Consider the following 23,764-nt stretch of genomic DNA (forward strand, 5'->3'; position numbering starts at 1 on the left):
AAACACATTACCAAACACTCTGAGCTCCAGGTTCTTCTTCTGTGAAGTGGGGTTGATAAGTCCTGGCTTCTAGGGCTGGTGCATTGTGTGCAAGGCATGAGAAGCACCAGGCAAAATGCGCATATTGGGTCTTTAAGGAATGGCACTTATTACTATGATCATTTTGACACCACACAATACCAACCGGCCATCTGAGAATTTTTTGTTTTGTTTTCTCCAGGGTTTGTAAGAATACGCAGTGCTCTAGGACAAAGAAAACCAAATGAGAAGAAATACTACTTAGAAAGAAAAACTAAGTAATATTTTACAATACCTCCTTGCCGTCAAGTCAATTCCAACTAAAACCAACCCCATGTAGAACTGCTGTATAGGGTTTCCTCGGCTATAAATTTTAAAGAAACAGATTGCCAGGTCTTTCTTCTGCAGTGCCCTTGGATGGGTTTACACTGCCAACATTTATGTTAGTAGTCAAGATCAAAGCATTTTATCACTCATTAGAGTGTGTCGTAGTTATCTAGCGCTGTTATAACCGAAATACCACAAATGGGAGGCTTCAGCAAATAGAAAATTATTTTCTCACAATTTAGGAGGCTAGAAATCTAAATTCAGGTGCTGGTTCTAGGGGATAACTTTAACTCTTTGTTTGCTTGTCTTTCTTCAGCTTGTTTCATCTTTCCTTGGAGATCTTGTGTGGCATGGCAACTATCATTCCCCACTTGTGATCGCTTGCTTACTCAATCACCTCCTTTGTATCTCAAAAGCCACTGGACTTAAGATATCCCACTGGGGGAAAAAAAAAAGCACTGCTATCCAGAAGATTCTGACTCACAGGGATGCAACAGGACAGAGTAGAAATGCCCCATAGACTTTCCAAGGCTGTAAATCTTTACAGAAGCTGACTGCCACATCTTTCTCCCCTGGAGAAGGTGTTCAGTTGACTCAAGACACACTTTACAATCCCCTCTCTTTAACATAACAACACATATTCCCAAAAGCAATTATAACCATGGTTATTGGGTCATTATTTACACCACCTGTTTTGGGGGGACATGGTGGGTAAATTCAATCCATATTATGGAGTATATATTTTAATGTGCGTGTGGGTAGACTGTCCCAGTTTAATGCAACACTAAGCTCCTAGAAGTGCTGTCAAGGACAAACAATTTCCCTCCTCAACTGCCCTTCCAACTATCTCACCCCAATTTTCATCACCATGGCCAAAAGTCCAGTCTTCACTTGGTGTTTGCCAAATGACACTCAAGATAACCTCATTCTACTGTCCTTTCAATGGCATGGCCTCTGGATCCCCCAACCAAAGGCAAAAAGCTACTAATACTGGCTTTCTTACAAGGAGTATCTCCCTATTTCTCAGAAACCCTGGAAATGATGTGCATAACACACAGTCAGCATTTGTGTTCAAGAGCACTGGAACAAGAACACAGGACACCTTCCAGTCCTGCCCCAGGGGGGATTTCTCTCTGGTTTACCCCCAATCCCAGAGGCAGTGTGAAGAGCTGGTTGCCATTCCCGGCGCAGCCATTCCACAATGAGACACATGATGGGAGTGTCTGACCTTGCACACTGCTCCCATAGACTGATCTGGACTTGCCCATGCCCCCAACCTCACCCCTACCTGCTCTTCTCACCCCCTACACTTCCCCACCCTGTTTCCTAACTTAAAATTCCCCCAGTGCACACCGAGATCAAAGTTTCCCAAGGCCCCAAAATGCCCTCCTCAGGGCATTTACACTAGAGGGAATCCTAAAGTGCTCACTCCTTTCCTACTAGTCCTGAAGTCTTGGAGAGTATCTCAACCTCCTCATTTCATAGTTGTTCTTAGACTTTAAAATCTATTCACAGGGACTTTGACGCCTTTGCCTAAAGGGCCCCAGTACTAGTCCGAAGCCTTGCAAAGGGCAGATGTTCAATTACTCTTTGGGGAAAATAAGAGCCAGGGAACAAGAGGTCAAATCATCACAATTTATTTTCTCCCACATCCTTAAATAAGCTAAACAAATCCAAGCACATGACTGTTCTACTTTTACCAAATGGAATAGGAAAACGAAGAATTGACCAACTTCTATGGTTTTCTGCCTCTACCTTGTGATCCCAACTAACTCTTGTGGATATCTTTAATATTTCCAAGAACATTCCTATTCTGATACCACGTTAACTAGTTCTGGATTCATAAGAAACGTTTCAAGGATTTTCAATTTGTTTTACGCACTACAAAACTCTTACCCCGATATCCGAAAAACAACGATAAATGCATGAGGGTGAATTTAGATTCTGAATCTTAATGATCCTTCAATTAAAAAGAACAACATTTGAGAAATACAAAAAACGAGCTAAACCTACAAGTCACTCAAGTGTAATGGGAATACAAGAAGACATACATGTGCCCTCTCCAGCCCCATGTTGCCTCTACTTCTTAGAAGGTTAACCAGCCATTTTCAACAACAAAGTGAAGAATCTGCATCAGACTTCACTAGGGATGGGAGGACCAGCTGGACTCTCCCTGATACTAGCCCTGGCCCTGGCATGAGGACCAGCCCTAGCCCATTCTCTGCCTGCGGCTGTCTCTTCCTCATCTTCCCAAGTTTCTTTATACAGGGCTTGTAAGGCACTGGAGTTGGTATCCTTGACCTTGGCTGAAAACCCCAGGACTTTTGTCTTGCTGGCTTCAGCTTGGGCTCTGGGACCCCACAGGAACTCGTAGCATGGGGGATCACTGTTGGGCACCTGCCGGTACTCCAGGTACTTTGCCTGCACCAAATCTTTGGTGATGAGCTTCCGGGGCTCCCCAAAGATGTAGTGCGTCTTCCCATCGTACATCCCAAACACATTCAGGAATTCCCACATCTCCTCCTCGGTGACCTGGTTGCCATTCCTGTAGATCACGGACAGGAAAGGCATCAGAAGCCTGGCCTTGGGAAATCCCCTGCCACTGCTCAGATTCTCTTCCTTGGTGATCTCCAATTTGCTGACAATGATATACGACTGACCTTTGGAACCGACTTCCTCCACGTCAAGGCCAAAGATCAGCTCTATGCACTCAGAGACTCTCTTCAAAATCTCAGGGAAGTGCTCCTTCTACCTTTTGCTGATGATCATCATCGTTTTTTCCCTTGGTAATACGCTCTTGCATTTCATACTTTGCACCAGCAACTACGACAACATGGTCACTCTCCTGGTTAGAGAATCTCTATGTGACCTCTCATTGAGGGATCGGGCAGAAGAGGAAATTGGATGTCCCTCACCTTGGCCCTTAGGCCCTCTAGGAGCTCTTCTGCCCGAAGCACCTGCAGCATCAGTGGTGGTGGATGGGGCCCTCTGAGACCCCTGGGGACTGCGAGCAGCAGAGGAGCTCTGAGGAGGTTCCCCAAAAGGAGGAGAATTAGGGTGCTTCATGTTCCCAAGACTCTCCAGGCCGAAGTCAGCCTGGTGGCCTTGAGGCTGGCGGTTGGGGGCGAGACTTAGTGGTATCTCCTCTGTTTTAGGTTACGTGTTCCCCTTAGCTCACATTCAAGGTCCTCATCTGGAATCCTGACCAGTCCCGAAACTCCACCCTCCTCCGATGATGAGCCGCGACCCTCAGATCAGTGGCAGCAACATTCCGGCACTTCCTGTGCAGAAGACAGGACGTCAGGATACGTCACATCCGGCCAAGACTAGAGGGGGCCTCTAAGGGCCAAGACTCTTGTGGGGGCCTCCAAGGGCCGACAGCAAGGACGGGAGCCTTGAGACAACACTGTGCAGACTTGGGTAGTCCCTTTGTGCTTACTCAGGGTCTTCACCTTGATAACTATCAGAGCCTGGGATTCTGCCGATACAGACCTGAGTCACAGGCTGAGAACAAAACCCTCACCTCGCAGAGACCCTAGAGGGGGCAGACAGGGCGTACCTCACACAACCCTTGCCTGGGGCTTCACAAGAGTTCCAGCTGGGTCAGCGCTCTGAGAAGACCCACTTTTGGCATAGTTCGCCCCTTTAGCACTCACAGTCCACACCTTACTGTAGTTAGGGACAAGACTCCACCCTGTGCACAATGGGGGTCGCCCCTTGGACCAAAGCCTTCCATCCCTGACACCCCTAGTGCTGAAATGAGGGGGCACTTCAGGCTGATAACTCTGCCTGGTGCTTTCCAGGATCAAAACAGGGGCTAAGCCCTACATGGGGGTCTTTCTCTTGATAGGGGTCCCCTCAAAACACACAGGGTCTTCACTTTGACTCCTGTTAGGTCCTAGGTCTTTTTGCTCTCGAGAAACAGGAGTGTTCTCCCTCCCACCCTCCATTAGACCTAAGTCCTTGCCACACAGAAGCCCCACAGGAGGAAATAAAGGGATGCCTCAGACTGACAGGTTTGCCAGGACCTCACAGAACTGTGAACAGGGGTGGGACTCTGTGAGGAGCCCTTTGTTTTGTGGATTCCTTTATAACAGGAAGGATCTTTATCTTGCCTCCTCCTAGGGCCTAGGTGTCCTCCCTCTGCAGAACTAGGGCCAACGGAATTGTACCAAGGACCTGAGACAATCTCTGCATAGCCATTTCTGGGAAGGAAATGAGGGTAGTGCTTAGTCTGACAGCTCTGAGCCGTGCATCCCAACTCAGACAGCAGCGGGGCAAGGGACTTTGTGGGGCCTTCTCTGTTCTGGGGTGGATGGTTCCCTCATCCCTCAGTCAGTGTCCTCACCATGACACCCGATCAGTTCTGAGAATCTACCCTCTACTTCCTGAAGATCCTCTCTGATCAAGGCCCACACCTTCATGGCACCATGATTTGGAAGCCGGGTGACGCATATCTGTCCACAGCTCTTCAGGACCTCGAAGGAGTGACAGCAGAGATGAGTCTCTATGGGACACCACTATTCTGTCTGGGGCCTTCCATCATCCTCATTCAGGATCAGCTTGATATCTATCAGAGACTAAGACTCCGGCATCTACTGACTCGAGGTGCCCTTCTTAGGCCCAGGCTCTCAAGTTCCTGAGAACTCTAAAGGATAAGTGAGGGGATGCTCAGCCTGATAGCCCTGCCTGGGGCTTCCTAGGTTTGAGAGCAGGTGCCACAAGGTCACTGTGTGATCCCTATATTCTGGGGTGTTCATCTTCCCAGTCCTCACTCATGGATGTCCTGATCTTGGTTCCTGTGTCTTGGACTAAAGGCTTCCCGGGAAATGTCACATCCCTCCAGGTCTTGAGTCATTTGCCTCCTGGAAACATTGCAGAGAATGGTTCCTTGTCCCAGAGCGATGTGAGATGGGGATGCTGCAGCACAAGAAAAGGGGCCCAGGACAGTGCTCTCGCAAAAACGGAACCCATTGCCTTCGAGTTGACTCTGATTCATACCGACCCTATAGGACATAATAGAACTGCCCCATAGGGTTTCCAAGGAGTGGCTGGTGGATTCGAACTGCCAACCTTTCAGTTATCAGCCAAGCTCTTAATCACCAGGGCTTTTCCTCTTGGGCAGTGTCCATAATGCACTATTCTGTTGTCCAACATCCAAAAGCTGAGGTTTAGTAGATCGTGTCTAGTTTTCTAATTGTTTACATCAGGAGGGCAAGTCTGTTACCAGTAACTTGGTTAAGGCCAGAAGCCTGTTGCTACTAATTTAGTAAAAACTCATTGCAACATACACAGCATTGAAACATTTCACACATTGTTTTCTTGCAGGGTTCTGGAAAGAACACAATTTTGTGCTTGCAGAAAAGACCTCAAGAAGAGCTGTTTGTTTTAGCCTCAGGCCATCCTTCCAGAGACTGTATGTTCTGTTTTGACAAATCTGTTCAGATGACCCTTAAATCCTTGTCTTATCCATCCAGCACTGGGGTACTCAGAAGGTGCTGAGAAGGTATGCAAAAAATAAGTCCCTGCTTCTTTGTCTTTCCTTCTTCTCTTTTTTTCCCCCCTCTCCTTTGGGCCTATGAATAAGTATCTGACATTTTACAACTTTTGCCACCTTTAAAAGTGCATATTATTTATTTCATCCATATCATCGTCTTTCTCAAAGTATGATTATTATTAAATGAATGCTGTTTTTTGTTAAGATGCACAAAACTTGTCCAAGCCTTCCTGTAATTTTGAAAGGTATGTTTGCATTTTTTTTATAATCTTATAAAACTTTATTCACTGACTATTTACCTGGATGACTAAGAATGCAACTCCAGTATAGGGACATTTTTTAGGCTTAGGAAAGAAAGTGTGAGTTTTTAGAACTCGTGATTTATATTCATAATGTCAATTTGCCTACATCTTCTTTGGTATTGGTTTATTCCCTAAAACAGGCTGGAAGGGTTCCAAATTCCAATTGCATTTTTTCATGAGATGGAGAAACAAATCACCAACTTCATATGGAAGGGAAAGAGGCCCCAGATAAGGAAAGCATTACTGAAAAATAGAACAAAGTGGGAGGCCTCACACTACCTGATTTTAGAACCTATTATACTGCCACAGTAGTCAAAACAGCCTGGTACTGGTACAACAACAGATACTTAGACCAATGGAACAGAAATAAGAATCCAGACATAAATCCATCCAAATATAAGCAGCTGATATTTGACAAAGGCACAAAGTCAGTTAAATGTAGAACAAACAGTCTCTTTAAGAAATGTTGCTGGCATAACTGGATATTTATCCATAAAAAAATGAAACAAGACCCATAGCTCACACCATGCACAAAAATTAACTCTAAATTGATGAAAGACCTAAATATAAAATCTAAAACGATAAAGATCATGGAAGAAAAAATAGGGACAATGCTAGCAGCCCTAATACATGGCATAAACAGTATACAAAACATTACTAACAATGCAGAAGAGAAACTAGATAACTGAGAGCTCCCAAAAGTCAAAGACCTATGCTCATCTAAAGACTTCACCAAAAGAGTAAAAAGATTACCCACAGATTGGGGAAAAGTTTTTAGCTATGACATTTCCGATCAGTGTCTGATCTCTAAAATCTACATGATACTGCAAAAACTCAACTACAGAAAGACAAATAACCCAATCAAAAAATGGGCAAAAGATATGAACAGACACTTAACTAAAGAAGACATTCACGTAGCTAACAGACACTTGAGGAAATGCTCACGATCATTAGCCATTAGAGAAGTACAAGCCATAACTACAATGAGATTCCATCTCACTTCAACAAGACTGGCATCAATGCAAAAAAAAATAATAAATGTTGGAGAGGTTGTGGAGAGACTGGAACACTTACACACTGCTGCTGGGGATGTAAAATGGGACAACCACTTTGGAAATCGATTTGGTACTTCCTTAAAAAGCTAGAAATAGAACTACCATACAATCCAGCAATCCCACTCCTTGGAATATATGCTAGAGAAATAAGAGCCTTTACACGAACAGATATATGCACACCCATGTTCACTGCAGCACTGTTTACAATAGCAAAAAGATGGAAGCAACCAAGGTGCCCATCAATGGATGAATGGATAAATAAATTATGGTATAGTCACACAATGGAATACTATGCATCCATAAATAACAACGATGAATTTGTGAAACATTTCATAACATAGAGGAATCTGGAAGGCATTATGGTGAGTGAAATTAGTGAATTGCAAAAGGACAAATATTGTGTGAGACCACTATTATAAGAAATCAAGAAATAGTTTAAACAGGGAAGAAAATATTCTTTGATGCTTATGAGAGTGGGTAGGGAGGGAGGGAGGGAGGGAGAGGTGTATTCACTAATTAGATAGTAGATAAGAACAACTTTAGGTGAAGGGAAGGAGACACACAATACAGGCGAGGTCAGCACAACTGGACTAAACCAAAAGCAAAGAACTTTCCTGAACAAACCAAATGCTCTGAAGGCCAGCGTAGCAGAGGCGGCAGTTTGGGGACCATGGTTTCAGGGGACATCTAAGTCAACTGGCATAATAAAATCTATTAAGAAAATATTCTACATCCCACACTGGAGAGTGGCGTCTGGGGTGTTAAACACTAGCAAGCAGCCATCTAAGAAGCATCAATTGGTCTCAACCCACATGGAGCAAAGGAGAATGAAGAACACCAAAGACACTAGGTAATTATGAGACCAAGAGACAGAAAGGGCCACATAAATCAGGGACTCCATCAGCCTGAACCAGAAGAACTAGATGGTGCCTGGCTACAACCAATGACTGCCCTGACAGGGAACACAACAGAGAACCACTGAGGGAGCAGGAGAGCAGTGGGATGCAGACCCCAAATTCTCGTAAAAAGACCAGACTTAATGGTCTGACTGAGACTAGAAGGACCCAGGAGGACATGGTCCCCAGACCTTCTGTTACCCTAAGATAGGAACCAATCCCAAAGCCCAGTCTTCAGACAGGGATTGTACTGGACTATAGGATAGAAAATGATACTGGTGAGGAGTGAGCCTCTTGGATCAAGTAGACACATGAGACTATGTGGGCAGCTCCTGTCTGGAGGGGAGATGAGAAGGCAGAGGGGGACAGAAGCTGGCCTAATGGACATCGAAAAAGAGGGTGAAGAGAAGGAGCGTGCTGTCTCATTCGGGGAGAGCAACTAGGATTATATAGCAAAGTGTATATAAATTTTTGTATGAGAGACAGAGTTCATTTATGAACTTTCAGTTAAAGCACAATAAAAATTTTAAAAAATGAGTTTGCTCTGTAAACCTTCATCTAAAGTATAATTAAAAAAAAAAAAAAGAAATTCATTTTCCCATAGAGGAGGGCAGATACTAATGAACAAGATATGAAGCAAAGTGTAAGCGGCAAGGAACAGGAGTCAGCTTTAAGACTTTTTATTTTGGATCATAGTAAAAGTGTAGCTAGACAGACCCTTAAAGATAAAGAAAAGAGACCTGCATTCTCTTCATTAATGCGTAAGTCCCTGTTAGAGCTAAGACTCAATTCCTAGGTTTGTTTATATCTGTTCTTAAACTAAAGTATAATGGTCAAGCGCACAAGCGCTGGAATAAGATTTGAATTTCCTCACATATTGTGACTAAAAACAAATATCATAATGTCCTCTGCATCTGTAAAATGAGGTCGATAACAGAGTGGGTGTATGAACTAACATATGCTAAAAGATTAACATGGAAGATGGTACATAGAAAACACTCAATAAATTTTAGCTATCATTATTTTCTTTGTTCCATAAAGACAGATCCCATGTCTGTTATTGCTTACTATTCTACGCATTATTGCTAAGCACAGTCCCTATTACATAGTATACTTATATAATTATGTGTCAGGTAAGTGACTATTTGGTAGGAAATAAAATATTTGGCACTGAATGGAAGAAAATAATTACAACAGTAGGTAGAAGGGTTATATAGTTAATTACAGATTTATGTTGTATAATAAACCATGCCAAAATTTAGTGGCTCAAAGGAACCATTTATTTGTTCATGTGTCTGTGGTTTCAGTTGGGATGGCACATCTCTGCACCATGTAGTATTGTCTCGGTTCACCCCTGAGTTTGTGGTCAGCTGATGGTCCATGGCCTCACTCACGTATCTCTTACTTGGCCGTCTGTCTTTCTCTTGGCAGGGGCAAAAGGAGGTATCTAGGTCCTTTAGCTCTCACCATCCAACATGCTATCCTGCATTTGTACACATGGAGTAATGGATACAAGGTATTTCTTTTCAAGTCTCTTCTTGTGTCATGTTTGCTGTTATCCCACTGAGCAAAGCAAGCACTATGGCCAAGCCCAGGGTTACTATGGGAAGGAACTTCACAAGGCTTGGACAACAGGGAGGGTAATTACTGCAACCATTTATGCACAGGTGAAACCAACGTACAAGACAGACCTCATGATATTTGAGCATATTTACTGAAAAGGGAAAGTTGCAAATGGGCAAGATAAACTTCTGAAAGGAATGTTGAGTTTATAGGACCAAGAATTTTCAGGAGCCAGAAGGGTTCCTGGACGTCTCTTCCTCTGAAACTAAAAGAAGAGATGAAGTGATGGGTATAAAGGGGAGATGTGGCTGCTATGAGAAACTAAGGCAATTCACAACCTTACCAGTTATTGTTGAGTTGCTTCCAATTCATAGTGACCCCATGTGTGCCAGAGAACAACTCTGCTCCATAGGGTTTCCTATGGCTGATTTTTCAGAAGTGGATTGCCAGGCCTTTCTTTCGAGGTGACTCTGGTTGGACTGGAACCTCCAACCTTTTGATTAGCAGCCCAATGTAAAGTGTTAAGCATTTGTACCACCCAGGGACTCCCAGTTCAAAACAACGTCCCTTATTAACTGAAGACTGATGTCTTGGTCATCTTGCTAGTTTCCTTTTAGCTTCTGTCTATTCTTTTGGGTGCTCCCTAAGACATCTAACCTAGGCCACATTCCACCAGAGATGCAAACATCTCCTTCATGTTTCTATTATTTTAGAAGACTTCAATCCTGGAAAGCATTTTAAAATTCATTGAACAGAATAGGCACTAGGAGAGGTATTTTTTGAGTAAGCCTTCTTGCTGATTCTCCACAAATACTCAATCATCTCAGTTTGACCATGAGGTCTATCCAAAACCAAACCAAACCTCTTTCTGTCAAGTTGAGTACAACTCATAGTAACCCTATGTGTGTTATGATAGAACTGTGCTCCATAGGATTTTCAATAAGTGATTTTTTGGAAACAGATAACCAGGCCTTTCTTCTGAGGCACCTCTGGATGGACTCGAACCATGAAAACGTTTCACCCAATGACTAAACTGCTTGTTGGGTTGTCACCATGTAGAGATAGCCTAAGATCCAATTACCTTTTCCCAGTGTTCATTTATAAAGGATAGTTATTTTTAAAAAAATCATTTATTTTAATGTGTTTTAAAATTTCTTGAATTTCAAAATATATGACTTTCAAATTAAAATTAAAATTTTGTTAAAAAAGTAATACATGTACAGGGAAGAAAAACTCAAATTGTAAAAAATTGTTTAAATGGAAAGAATGTCCTCTTCCACAAAGACAACTACTGTTAAAAGAGTTTTTATATCCTAATGGTAACTTTGGTGAAGGGTAAGACAGTACACAATACTGAGGAAGCCAGTACAACTTATTCAAGGCAAGGTCATGGAAGCTCCATAGACACATCCAAATTCCCTGAGGGATCAAATTACTGGGCTAAGGGCTGGGGACCATGGTCACGTGGAACATCCAGTTCAATTGCCATAACAGAGTTTATAAAGAAAATGTTCTACATTCTTACTGTGTTGAGTAGTATCTAGGATCTGAAAAGCCTGTAAGCAGGCATCTAAGATACTTCACTGGTCTCATTCCTTTGGGAGCAAGGCAGAATGAGGAAAACTAAAGACTGGAGGGCAAGATCAGTCCAAAGGACTAATGGACCAAAACTACCACAGTCTCCACCAGAGTCAGTGCAGTACAACCAGACGGTTCCAGGCTACCACCACTAACTGCTCTGATGGGGATCAACAGTAGAGAGTCCTGGACAAAGCTGGAGAAAAAAGTAGAAGAAAATTGTAACTAATAAAAAAAAAAACACAAAAAAGACCAGACTTAGTATCTTACAGAGACTGGAGAAACCCCAAGAGTATGGCTCCTGGACAGCATTATAGCTCATCACTGACATCACTGCTGAAGTTCACCCTTCAGTCTAAAATTAGGCAGGCCCATAAAACAAAAGGAGTTTAAATGGGCACACCATCCCAGGGGCAAGGATGAGAAAGCAGGAAAGGACAAGAAAGCTGGTAACAGGGAAACCAAGGTCGAGAAGGGGAGAGTGCTGACATGTCGTGGGGTTGGCAATCAATGTCACTAAACAATATGTGTATTCATTGTTTAATAAGAAATTAGTTTGCTCTGTAAATCTTCATCTAACATACAATAAAAAATAAAATAAAATTTGTTTCCTGATACAGTAGGACACATACTAATGGACAAGATATTAAGCAAAGTGTAAGTGGCAAGGAAGTGGAGTCAGGTTAAAGACTTTTTATTTTGCATCATAGTAAAGAGAGGTGGGCCAAGATGGAGGAAGAGTCAGACACTTCTGGTGATTTCTCTTGCAAGAAAGATCCAAAAAACAAGAGAAATGATTACATGTATGACAAGCTAGGAGCCCTGAACATCAAAGGCAAAGTTAGAAAACAGACTGAGTGCCAGGGGAAGGGACACATGGATCAGAAGCAACGAGGAGTTGCCGGACCTGAATCGCCAGGAACCCTGAGGCACCATTCTCAGGAGCAACTGCAGCAGGGCTGGAGATAGCGATCTGGACACAGTTTCCTCAGGGAGAGACAGCCAGCCACACAGGCTACTCATACCTCCAGAACCAGAGAAAAATACTGCCCTCGGCAAAAGCTAAGTACTTGCATGCATTTTAGCCCTCCACCAGCTGCCAAGCTGGATTCAGTGGCTGTCAATTTCCCTGGGCCTGAGACAGGCCCTGCCGAGCACTCTGAGCCGTTCTCCCAGCCTTGGAGAAGGAATAAATTCCCAACTGGGGGAAAAGATAATCTGCCAACTTCACCAAGCTGAGGAGCTCAAGAGAGAAGCGGCTCTATCCTGGCATAAAAGGTCTGTGGACTTTGAATACCTTTCCCCCGCATGGACCTGTGTGGGCCTATTTCTGGAGAATAGGACCTTCTTGGCTGACTGCAACTATTTCAGGTGTACAGTGGAGAGGTGGGCGTTTGATATTTGACACAACTTTGCCTATTAAACAGGGTCCTCACATACACACATCATGGGTCTAAGGACTGGTGGCTCCACCCATGTCACCTAGCCACCCGTGACAGGTATCCAAGGATATGGGTACCTCCCAGTCCTTACAACCAAAAGCACTGCGTGCCCATGGTCCATCTGCAGAACCCACCCACCTGTGTGCTCTAGGGAACAGGGATACGCTTTCCTCAGAGACACGTGGGGGACGATTCTCAGCCCCCTACCTTGTTCAGAGTGTGACCCCCTGCTGCAACCAGATACCGGTACCTACACCAATCACCCCCGCCCCTCTAAGTCTGTAGGACAGAGCCTGTACCACACACTTGATGATCAGCTACCTGGACACCTGAGCTGAATCCATACAAGAAAAGAGAATGGACTCCTTTACTGATATACCTGATTAACAGCTCTAGCCATCTGGGGACAGGATGTCAGAGTTTCAAAGGCAAAAATAATCAAGCTAGCTCACTCAGGCAACCCATTTGGGTATATCAAAACAAAACAAAGCGAGAAACTAGGATACAGTAAGGAAGCATAAGATAAACTAATACAATAACTTATAGATGGCTCGAAGACAATACTCAATATCAAATCACATAAAAAAGCAGACCATGATCACTTCAACAAGCTCTCAATACAAAGAGTCAAGGGATCTTCTGGACAAAATTGCCTTCCTGGAATTACCAGATGCAGAATACAAAAGATTAATATACAGAACTCTTCAGGACATCAGGAAGGAGATTAGGAAATACGCAGAACAAGCCAAGGAACACACAGATAAAGCAGTTGAAGAAATTCAAAAGGTTTTTCAAGAACATAATGAAAAACTGAATAAGCTGCAAGAATCCATAAAAAAAAAAGAATTGAGAGACAGTAATCAGAAATTCACAAGATTAGCAATAAAATTACAGAATTAAACAACTCAATACAAACTCAGAGGAGCAGAACTGAGGAAGTGCAAGGCAGAAATGGTGAGGCGAAAGATAAAACATGTGGCACTAATATATTCAAAGAAAAATCAGATAAAAGAATTTTAAAAAATGAAGAAACCCTAAGAATCATTTGGGACTCTATAAGCAGAAATAACCTAAGAGTGACTGGAGTACCAGAAATGGGAGGGAATACAGAAAATACACAGAGTTTTGTTGAAGATTTGTTGGCAAAAAACTTTCCTGATATTGTGATAGATGAGAAGATGTCTATCCAAGCTGCTCATTGAACTCCTTGTTAGGGAGATTTTAAAAGAAAATCACTAAAACATAACCAAACTTGCCAAAACCAAAGATTAAGGGCGAATTTTAAGAGCAGATAGGGATAAACGAAAAGTCACCTACAGAGGAGACTCAATAAGAATAAGCTCGGCCTACTTGGCAGAAACCATGCAGGCAAGAAAGCAATGGGGTGACGTACATAAAGCATTGAAGGAAAAAAATGGCAGCCAAGAATCATATATCCAGCAAAACTGTCTCTCAAATATGAAGGCAAAATTAGGACATTCCCAAATAAACAGGATGTGGGGCTAAAATGACGGAATAGACAGACACTTCCGGCAAGCCCTGTTACAACAAAGACCTGAAAAAAAACAGTGAAACGAGTATATTTATGACAAGCTAGGAGCCCTGAACATCAAAGCCAAAGTTAGAAAAGAAACTGAGAACCAGGGGGAAGAAGAGACGGTTCAGAAGTGGTGAGGAGTTACAGGACCTGAATCGCCGGGAGCCCTCAGGCGCCATTCCCGGGAGCAGCTGCAGCGGGTTCATACTACAATTCGACCGCAGTTTTCGCAGGAAGGAGCAGCCAGCCTACTCACATCGCTGGAACCAGAGAAGAACGGTGCTCTGGGCAAAAGATAAATATTTCCGAATATCTTACCACGCCCCTGCCCCCAAGCCAGCTTCAGTAGCTGTTGATTACCCTGGGCCTGACATAGGCCCTGATGAGTGCCTAGAGCCATGCTTCTGGCCTAGGAAAAGAAGGAATAAATTCACAGTGGGGGAAAAGATGATTTGCTAGCTTCACTAGCCTGGGGAGCTCAGGACAGAAGCGGATCCTGTCCAGGCATAAATGGTCCGTGGACTTTGACTACCTTTCCCCTCTGCATGGAACTATGTGGTCCTACTTCCAGAGAATAGGAACTTGTTGGCACACTACAACTGATTCAGCTGTGCGGTGGAGAGGTGGGTGGTTGATGTTTGACACTGCTTTGCCTATTAAACAGGGTCCTCACCTACCTACATCAGAGGACCAAGGACTGGTGGCTCCACTTAGGTCACCCAGCCTCCTGCGACAGGGATCCAAGGATAACTGGTACCTCCTCGTCCTTACAACCAAAAACTTTGGGTGCCCATGGTCTGTCTGCAGAACCCACCCACCTCTACACTCCAGGGAAGAGGGATGCACTTTCATCAGAGACACTTGGGGGATGATTCTCAGCCCCCTGCCTTGTACAGAGCATGCCCTCCTGCTGCAATGAGATACCGGTCCCTACACCAATCACCCCTGCCCCTCTAAGACTGTATGACAGAGCCTCTATCACACACTTGATGACCAACTACCTGGATACCTGAGCTGAATCCATACAAGAAAAGTGAATGGACTCCTAGACTGATATACGTGATAACAGCTCTAGCCATCTGGGGACAGGACGTTGGAGCTTCAAAGGTGAAAACAATCAAGCTAGCTCGTTCAAGCAACCCATTTGGGTATATCAAAATAAAGCAAGAAGCTAGAATACAGTAAAAAAAAAATAAACTAATACAATTGATGGCCCAGAGACAACAGTCAATATCAAATCACATAAAGAAACAGAACATGATCACTTCAACAAGCTCTCAAAAGAAAGAATCAAGGGATCTTCTAGATGAAAGTACCTTCCTGGAATTACCGGAAGCAGAATACAAAAGATTAATATACAGAACCCTTTTCAAGACCTCAGGAAGGAAATTGGGCAATATGCAGAACAAGCCAAGGAACACACAGATAAAGCAGTTGAAAAAATTAAAAAGGTTATTCAAGAACATAATGAAAAATTTCATAAGCTGGAAAAATCCAAAAAGAGACAGCAATCAGAAATTCAGAAGATTAACAATAAAATTACAGGATTAGACAACTCAATAGAAAGTCAGAGGAGCGGAACCGAGCAAGTGGAAGGCAGAACTTGTGAACTTGAAGATAAAGCACTTGGTACCAATATATTAGAAGAAAAATTGGATAAAAGAATTAAAAAAAAATGGAGAAACTCTAAGAATCACGTGGGGAATCTTTCAAGAGGAATAACCTATGAGTGACTGGAGTGCCAGAACAGGGAGGGTAACAGAAAATACAGAGAGAATTGTTGAAGATTTGTTGGCAGAAAAATTCCCCGATATTGTGAATGATGAGAAGGTATCTATACAAGTTGCTCATCGAACTCTGCATGATGTATATTTTAAAAGAAAGCCACCAAACAAAAGGAAACCCTGGTGGCATAGTGGTTAAGTATTAAAATCAAACTTGCCAAAACCAAAGATAAAGAGAATTTTTTTTAATAATTTTTATTGTGCTTTAAGTGAAAGTTTACAAATCAAGTCAGTCTCTCACACAAAAACCGATATACACTTTGCTACACACGCCCAATTACTCTCCCCCTAATGAGACAATTCGCTCTCTTCCTCCACTCTCTCTTTTCGTGTCCATCTCGCCAGCTTCTAACCCCTTCCACCCTCTCATCTCCCCTCCAGGCAGGAGATGCCAACATAGACTCAAGTGTCCACCTGATCCAAGAAGCTCACTCATTACCAGCATCCCTCTCCAACCCACTGTCCTGTCCAATCCCTGTCTGAAGGGTCGGCATTGGGAATGATTCCTGTCTTGGGCTAACAGAAGGTCTGGGGGCCATGACCACCGGGGTCCTGCCAGTCTCAGTCAGACCATTAAATCTGGTCTTATGAGAATCTGGGGTCTGCATCCCACTGCTCTCCTGCTCCCTCAGGGGTTCTCAGTTGTGTTCCCTGTCAGGGCAGTCATTGTTTGTAGCTGGGCGCTATCTAGTTCTTCTGGTCTCAGGATGATGTAGTCTCTGGTTCATGTGGCCCTTTCTGTCTCGAAAAAGAGAGAATTTTAAGAGCAGCTAGGGATAAACGAAAAGTCACCTACAAAGGAGAGTCAATAAGAATAAGCTTGGACTACTTGGCAGAAATCATGTAGGCAAGAAGGCAAGGGGATGACTTATATAAAGCATTGAAGGAAAATAATTGCAAGTGAAGAATCACATATCTGGCAAAACTATCTCTCAAATATAAAGGCAAACTTAGAACATTTCCAAATAAACACTTCTTTAGAGAATTCATAAAAATCAAACAAACTACAGGAAATATTAAAGAGAGTTCTCTGGTTAGAAAATCAATAATATCAGATATCAACCTGAGACCACAACACTGGACAGGGCAACCGGATGTCAACCCAGATAGGGAAATCACAAAAATAAATCAAGCCAAAAAAAAAAAAAACGCTCAAAACAGGGAAACAGCGATGTCATTATGTAAAAGAAGACAACATTAAACCAATAAAGAGTGACTAAGAAATGTAGTCATAGATCTTTCATATGGAGAGGAAGACAAGGCAATATAAAGAAATAAAAGTTAGGTTTAAACCTAGAAAAATAGAGGTAAATATTAGGGTAACCACAAGTGAGACTAACAACCCTACTCATCAAAATAAAATACAAGAAAAAAGAAAAAAAAGGATTCTGCAGGAAAAAAATCAACGACAACAAGTAAGAGGAAAAGACAATATATAAAGATAAACTACACAGCACAAATAATTAAGGGGGAAAAAGAAACTGTCAACAACACACAAAAAAATACAACAAAATGATAGCACTACACTCATACCAATCTGTAATTACTCTGAATATAAATGGACTAAGTGCACCAATAAAGAGATAGAGAGTGGCAGAATGGATTAAAAAAACACAATCTGTCCATATACTGCCTACAAGAGACACACCTTAGACTTAGAGATACAAACTAAAACTCAAGGGATGGAAAAAAATATATCAAGCAAATAACAATCAAAAAAGAGCAGAAGTGACAATATTAATGTCTGACAATATAGACTTTAAAGTTAAATCTATAACAAAGGATAAGGAAGGGTACTATATAATGATTAAAGGAACAATATACCAGCAGGATATAACCATATTAAATATTTATGCACCAAATGACAGGGCTGCAACATACATAAAACAATTTCTAACAGCATTGAAAAGTGAGATAGTGCCACAATTATAGTAGACTTCAACACACCACTTTCAGTGAAGGACAGAACATCCAGAAACGAGCTCAAAAAAAAACATGCAAGATTGAACGAAATGCCACAATCAACCAACTTGACCTCGTAGACATGAACAGAATACTCCGCCCAACAGCAGCCAAGTATACTTTGTTTTCTAACAGACACGGATAATAGTAAAAGGGTGGTTAGACAGACTTTTAAAAATAAAGATTTGCATTCTCTAACTGACTCAGAACTTACTTCAGAGCTAAGACTAAATTCCTAGGTTTCTTTATATATGTTCTTAAACTTAAAATATTTAGCTCCCACCATTCAGCAGGCTACCCTGCATTTGTTCACGTGGTGGTGGTCACAAGGTATCTCTTTTCAAGTCTCTACTTGTGTCATGTTTCCTATTATCCTATTGAACAAAGCAAGCACTATGGCCAAGCCCAGGGTCAGTATTGGAAGGCACTTCCCATGGCTTGGACGACAGGGAGGGTAATCAGTGTGGCCATTTATGCACAGGTGAAAAAAATGCACCAGATAGATCTCATGATATTTTAGCATATTTACTGCAAAGGGAAAGTTGCTGATGAAGAAAGCAGCATAAACTTCTGAAAGGAAAGACGAGTTCATAGGACCAAGAAATTTCAGGAGCCAGAAAGATTCCTGAATGTCTCTAACTCTGAAACTAAAAGAAGAGATGCAGTGATGGGTATAAGGCGGATGTGGCTGCTAAGAAAAACTAAGGCAGTTCACAACCTTACCAGTTTCTGTTGCGTTGATTCCTACTCATGGAGACCCCTTATGTGCCAGAGAACAACTGTGCTCCACAGGGTTTCCAATGGCTGATTTTTCAGAAGTGGTGGAGAGGGTGTGTGCCCCTGCAGCAGAGGGATGCCTCCTTGGCTTTAACGAAGGTCGCTTTTACAGGATTCTTGGAGGGCACTGCTTTAGGACCCCACAAGGCTCCTACCACTCTGGTCAGGACCCTGCAGAGGAAATTAGAGGAAGGATTAGGTTGTAGATTGCCAGCCCTGCTTGGGGCTCATGGATGTCCTCATCTTGGTTCCTGTCTCTAGGACTCAAGGCTTCCCAGGAAATGTCACATCCCTCCAAGTCTTGAGTCATTTGCCTCCTGGAAACCTTGCAGAGAATGGGTCCCTGTCCGAGAGTAATGTGAGATGGGGACACTGCAGGACAGGACAAGGGGCCCAGGACAGCGCTCTCGCAAAAACCAAACCCACTGCCGTTGAGTTGACTCTGACTCATAGCGACCCTGTAGAGCAGAGTAGAACTGCCCCAAAGGGTTTCCAAAGAGTGGCTGGTGGATTTGAACTGCCAACCTTTCGGTTAGCAGCCAAGCTCTTAACTACTACCAGGACTTCTCCTCTTGGGCAGTCTCCGTAATGCACTATTCTGTTGTCCAACATCCAAAAGCTGAGGTTTAGAAGATCGTGTCCAGCTTTCCAGTTGTTTATAGCAGGGGGGCAAGTCTGTTACCAGTAATTTCCTTAAGGCACCAAGCCTGTTGCTACTAATTTAGTAAAAACTCATTGCAACATACACAGCATTGAAACATTTTACACACTGGTTTCTTGCAGGGTTCTCTAAAGAACACAATTTTATGTTTGGGGAAAGGACCTCAAGAAGAACTGTGTGTTTTAGCCTCAGGCCATCCTTCCAGAGACTGTAGATTCTGTTTTGACAAATCTGCTCAGAAGACCCTTAAATCCTTGTCTCATCCATCCAGCACTGGGGTACTCAGAAGGTGCAGAGAAGGTATGCAAAAAATAAGTCCCTGCTTCTTCATCTTTCCTTCTTCTCTTCTCTTCCCCTCCCCCCACTTTGGGCCTATGAATAAGTATCTGCCATTATACAATTTTTGCCACCTTTAAAAGTGCATATTATTTATTTCAACCATTTCATCGTGTTTCTCAAAGTATAATTATTATAAAATGAATGCTGTTTTCTGTTAAGATGTATAAAACTTGTTCAAGCCTTCCTGTAATTTTGAAAGGTATGTTTGATTTTTTTATAATCTTATAAAACTTTAGTCACTAACTCAATTTACATTTAGATCCATGACCAAGAATGCCACTCCAGTATAGGGACATTTTTTAGGCTTAGAAAACAAAGTGTGAGTTTTTAGAACGTGTGTTTTATATTCATAATGTCAATTTGCCTGCATCTTCTTTGGTATTGGTTTATTCCCTAAAACAGGATGACAAGGTTCCAGTACTGAATTTTAGAGAAGGAAAAGAAACTCTCTTGGTGCTCTCTGAGGGTCTAACCAGTCTCCAAGGCCTGCCTAAAGTGGCCTCTGGGTACTTCTGTAAACTCATCTCCCAACCGTTTCCTCTTGTTCACTTCAGTCAATGATAATGGCTCCTGTGTGTTCCTTGGAGGCACGGAGCATGGTCCTATGTCAGGATTCCACAATCCTTCCAGAAATGCTCATTCCCTGGATATCCACATAGTTTTCTTTCTCATTTCTCTCAGGCTTCTATTCAAATATCAATTCCCCATGGAGAGCTGCATGACAACTCAGAATGAACTCAGCTTCAAATGCTATTTGATTTGGCAAAAGAGAAGACAATGGTAATCTTCAAGTATTTAGTTTCCCAAATACACGGCATTAACAGGACGCAAACCATAACTAGCAACACACAAACAGCAGAAGATAAACTAGATAACTGGGCTCTTCTAAAAATTAAACACATGCTCATCAAAAGACTTCACCAAAAGAATAAAAAAAGAACCTACAGACTGGGAAAAAGTTTTGACTATGACAAATCCAACAAAGGTCTAATGTGTAAAATCTGCAGGAAAATCCAACACTTCTACAACAAAAGACAAATAATACAATTAAAAGATGGGCAAAGGATACGAACGGACACACTTCATCAAAGACGTTCCAGCAGCTAACAGATACATGAGGAAATGCTCACGATCATTAGCCATTAGAGAAATGCAAATCAAAACGACAATGAGATATCATCTCACCCCAACTAGACTGGCATTAACCAAGAAAACACAAAATACTATATGCTGGAGAGGTTGTGGAGAGACTGGAACACTTACACACTGCTGGTGGGAATGTAAAACGGTACAACCACTTTGGAAATCGATTTGGTGCTTCTTGAGAAAGCTAGAAATAGAACTACCATAGGATCTAGTAATCCCACTGCTTGGAATATATCCTAGAGAAATAAGAGCCTTTACATGAACAGATATATGCACACCCATATTCACTACAGCACTGTTTACAACAGCAAAAAGGTGGAAACAACCTAGATGCCCATCAACAGATGAATGGATAAACGAACACTGCTACATAGAAACAATGGAGAATTACACAATGATAAAGAATGGATAAACAAACTGTGGTACATACACACAATGGAGTATTACACAATGATAAGGAACAATGAATGGATAAACAAACAGTGGTACATACACACAATGGAGTATTACACAACAATAAAGAACAATGAATGGATAAACAAACGGTGCTACATACACACAATGGAGTATTACACAATGATAAAGAACAGCGATTAATCTGTGAAGCATCTCATAACATGGATGAATCTGGAGGGCATTATGCTGAGTGAAATAAGTCAATCACAAAAGGACAAACATTGTATGAGTCCACTCCTGTACTGAAAGGGTTTACGGACAAAAAGAAATAATCTTTGATGGTTACAAGGAAGGGGAGGGGTGGGGATGGAAAAACACTAAATAGACAATAGATAAGTGGTAATTTTGGTGAAGGGTAAGACAGTACACAAAACTGGGGAAGCCACCACAACTTGTCCAAGCAAAGGTTATGGAAGCGCCATAGACACATCCAAAATCCCAGAGGGACCAGATTACTGGGCGGGGGGCTGTGGGGACCATGCTCTCCGGGAATATCCAGCTCAACTGGCGTAACATAGATTATAAAGAAAATGTTCTACAATGTACATTGGTGAGTAGCGTTGGGGGTCTTAAAAGCTTGTGAGTGGACATCTAAGATATTCCACTCGTCCCACTCCATCTGGAGCAAGGGAGAATGAAGAAAACTAAAGATACAAGAGAAAGATTAGTCCAAAGGATGAATGGACCACAGCTACCATGGCCTCCACCAGACTGAGTCCAGCACAGTTAGATAGAGCCCGGCTACCACCACTGACTACTCTGACAGGGATCACAACAGAGTGTCCTGGACATAGCTGGAGAAAAATGTAGAACAAAGTTCTAACTCACAACAAAATAAAAAGAAAAACAGATTTATTGGTCTGACAGAGACTGGAGAAACCCTGAAAGTATGGCCTCCAAACACGTCTACTGTACTGAAGTCAATCTTGAGGTTCACCCTTCAGTCAAAGATTAGACAGGCCCATAAAACAAAACAGTCTAAATGGGCACACCAGCCCAGGGGCGAGGACAAGAAGGCAGGAAGGGACAGGAAAGCTGGTAATGGGGAACCCAAGATCGAGAAGGGAAGAGTATTGACAGGTCATGGGGTTGGCAACCAATGTCACAAAACAATATGTGTATTAATTGTTTAATAAGAAACTACTTTGCTCTATAAACTTTCATCTAACATACAATAAAAAATTAAAAAAGGCTTTAGTTTCCGCATAGAGGAGGACAGATACTAACGGACAAGTTATGAAGCAAAGCATCAGTGGTGAGGACCTGGACTCAGGTTAAAGACTCTTTACTCTGCATCATAGTAAAAGGGTAGCTAGACAGAGCCTTAAAGGAGACTTAAATTCTTTGCATTGACACAGAAGTTACTGTCAGAGTTGAGACTGAATGCCTAGGTTTCTTTATATCTGTTGTTAAACTAAAGTACACAAGTGCTGGAGAAAGATCTGAACTCCATTACTTACTGTGACTTAAAGCAAATGTCTGAATGTTCTCTGAACCTCCATTTCTGCATCTGTAAAATGGGGTCAATAGTAAGGTTGGTGTATGAACTAATGTATGCTAAAAGATTAACATGGAAGATGCTACATAGAAAACACTCAATAAATTTTAGCTATCATCATTTTCTTTGTTTCATAAAGATAGCTCCTATGTTTGTTATAGTTTGTCATGCATTATTGGTTAGCACAGTCCCTATCACAGAGTATGCTTATATAATTTTGTGTTAGATAAGTATTTGGTAAGAAATGAAATAATTGGAATGAATGGAAGAAAATAATTAAAGCAGAAACTAGAGGGATTATATATACTTAAGCATAGATTTATGTTATATAACAAACCCTGCCAAAATTTAGTGGCTCAAAACAACAACCATTTATTTGTTCATGAGTCTGTCGTTTCAGTTGGGATGGCACATCTCTGCACCATGTAGTGTTGTCTGGGGTCACTCCTGAGTTGTGGTCAGCTGATGGTCCATGGCCTCACTCACACGTCTGTTCCTTGGCTACCTGTCTTTCTGATGGCAGGGGCAAGAGAGGTATCTAGGCCATTTAGCTCTCACCATCCAGCAGGCTAGCCTGCATTTGTTCTCATGCTGGTGGTTCCAAGGTATCACAAGAAAAGTCAGAGAGGGCAAACCCCAATGTCACATCTCTTTTCAAGTCTATACTTAACGTCATGTTTGCTATTATCCCATTAAGCAAAGGTAGCACTATGGCCAAGCCCCAAGTCAGTATGGGAAGGCATTTCCCAAGGCTTGGACAACATGGAGGGCAATCAGAGTGGTCATTCATGCACAGGTGAAAATTATGTACCAGATAGATCTCATAATATTTTAGGATATTTACTGTAAATGGAAGGTTGCTGATGAAGCAAGATAAACTTCTGAAAGGAAAGATGAGTTCATAGGACCAAGAAATTTCAGGAGCC

The 23,764-nt window shown here is 42.3% G+C and overlaps 1 protein-coding gene across 1 annotated transcript in view; it reads right to left on the bottom strand.

Moving 5' to 3' along the window:
- Positions 1 to 23,764, bottom strand: part of LOC126068845 (melanoma-associated antigen B2-like) — a 137,616-nt gene that overhangs the window by 84,287 nt on the left and 29,565 nt on the right. The window contains exons 2-3 of the mRNA XM_049871538.1: positions 3,552 to 3,626; positions 2,647 to 2,890 (exon numbers count right to left, since the gene is read on the bottom strand). Coding sequence (XP_049727495.1) covers positions 2,647 to 2,890; positions 3,552 to 3,626 — 319 coding nt within the window. The remainder of the gene's footprint in view (positions 1 to 2,646; positions 2,891 to 3,551; positions 3,627 to 23,764) is intronic.

This window comes from Elephas maximus, chromosome X (genome assembly GCF_024166365.1).
Source record: "Elephas maximus indicus isolate mEleMax1 chromosome X, mEleMax1 primary haplotype, whole genome shotgun sequence".
In the NCBI taxonomy this organism is placed as follows: Eukaryota; Metazoa; Chordata; class Mammalia; order Proboscidea; family Elephantidae; genus Elephas; species Elephas maximus.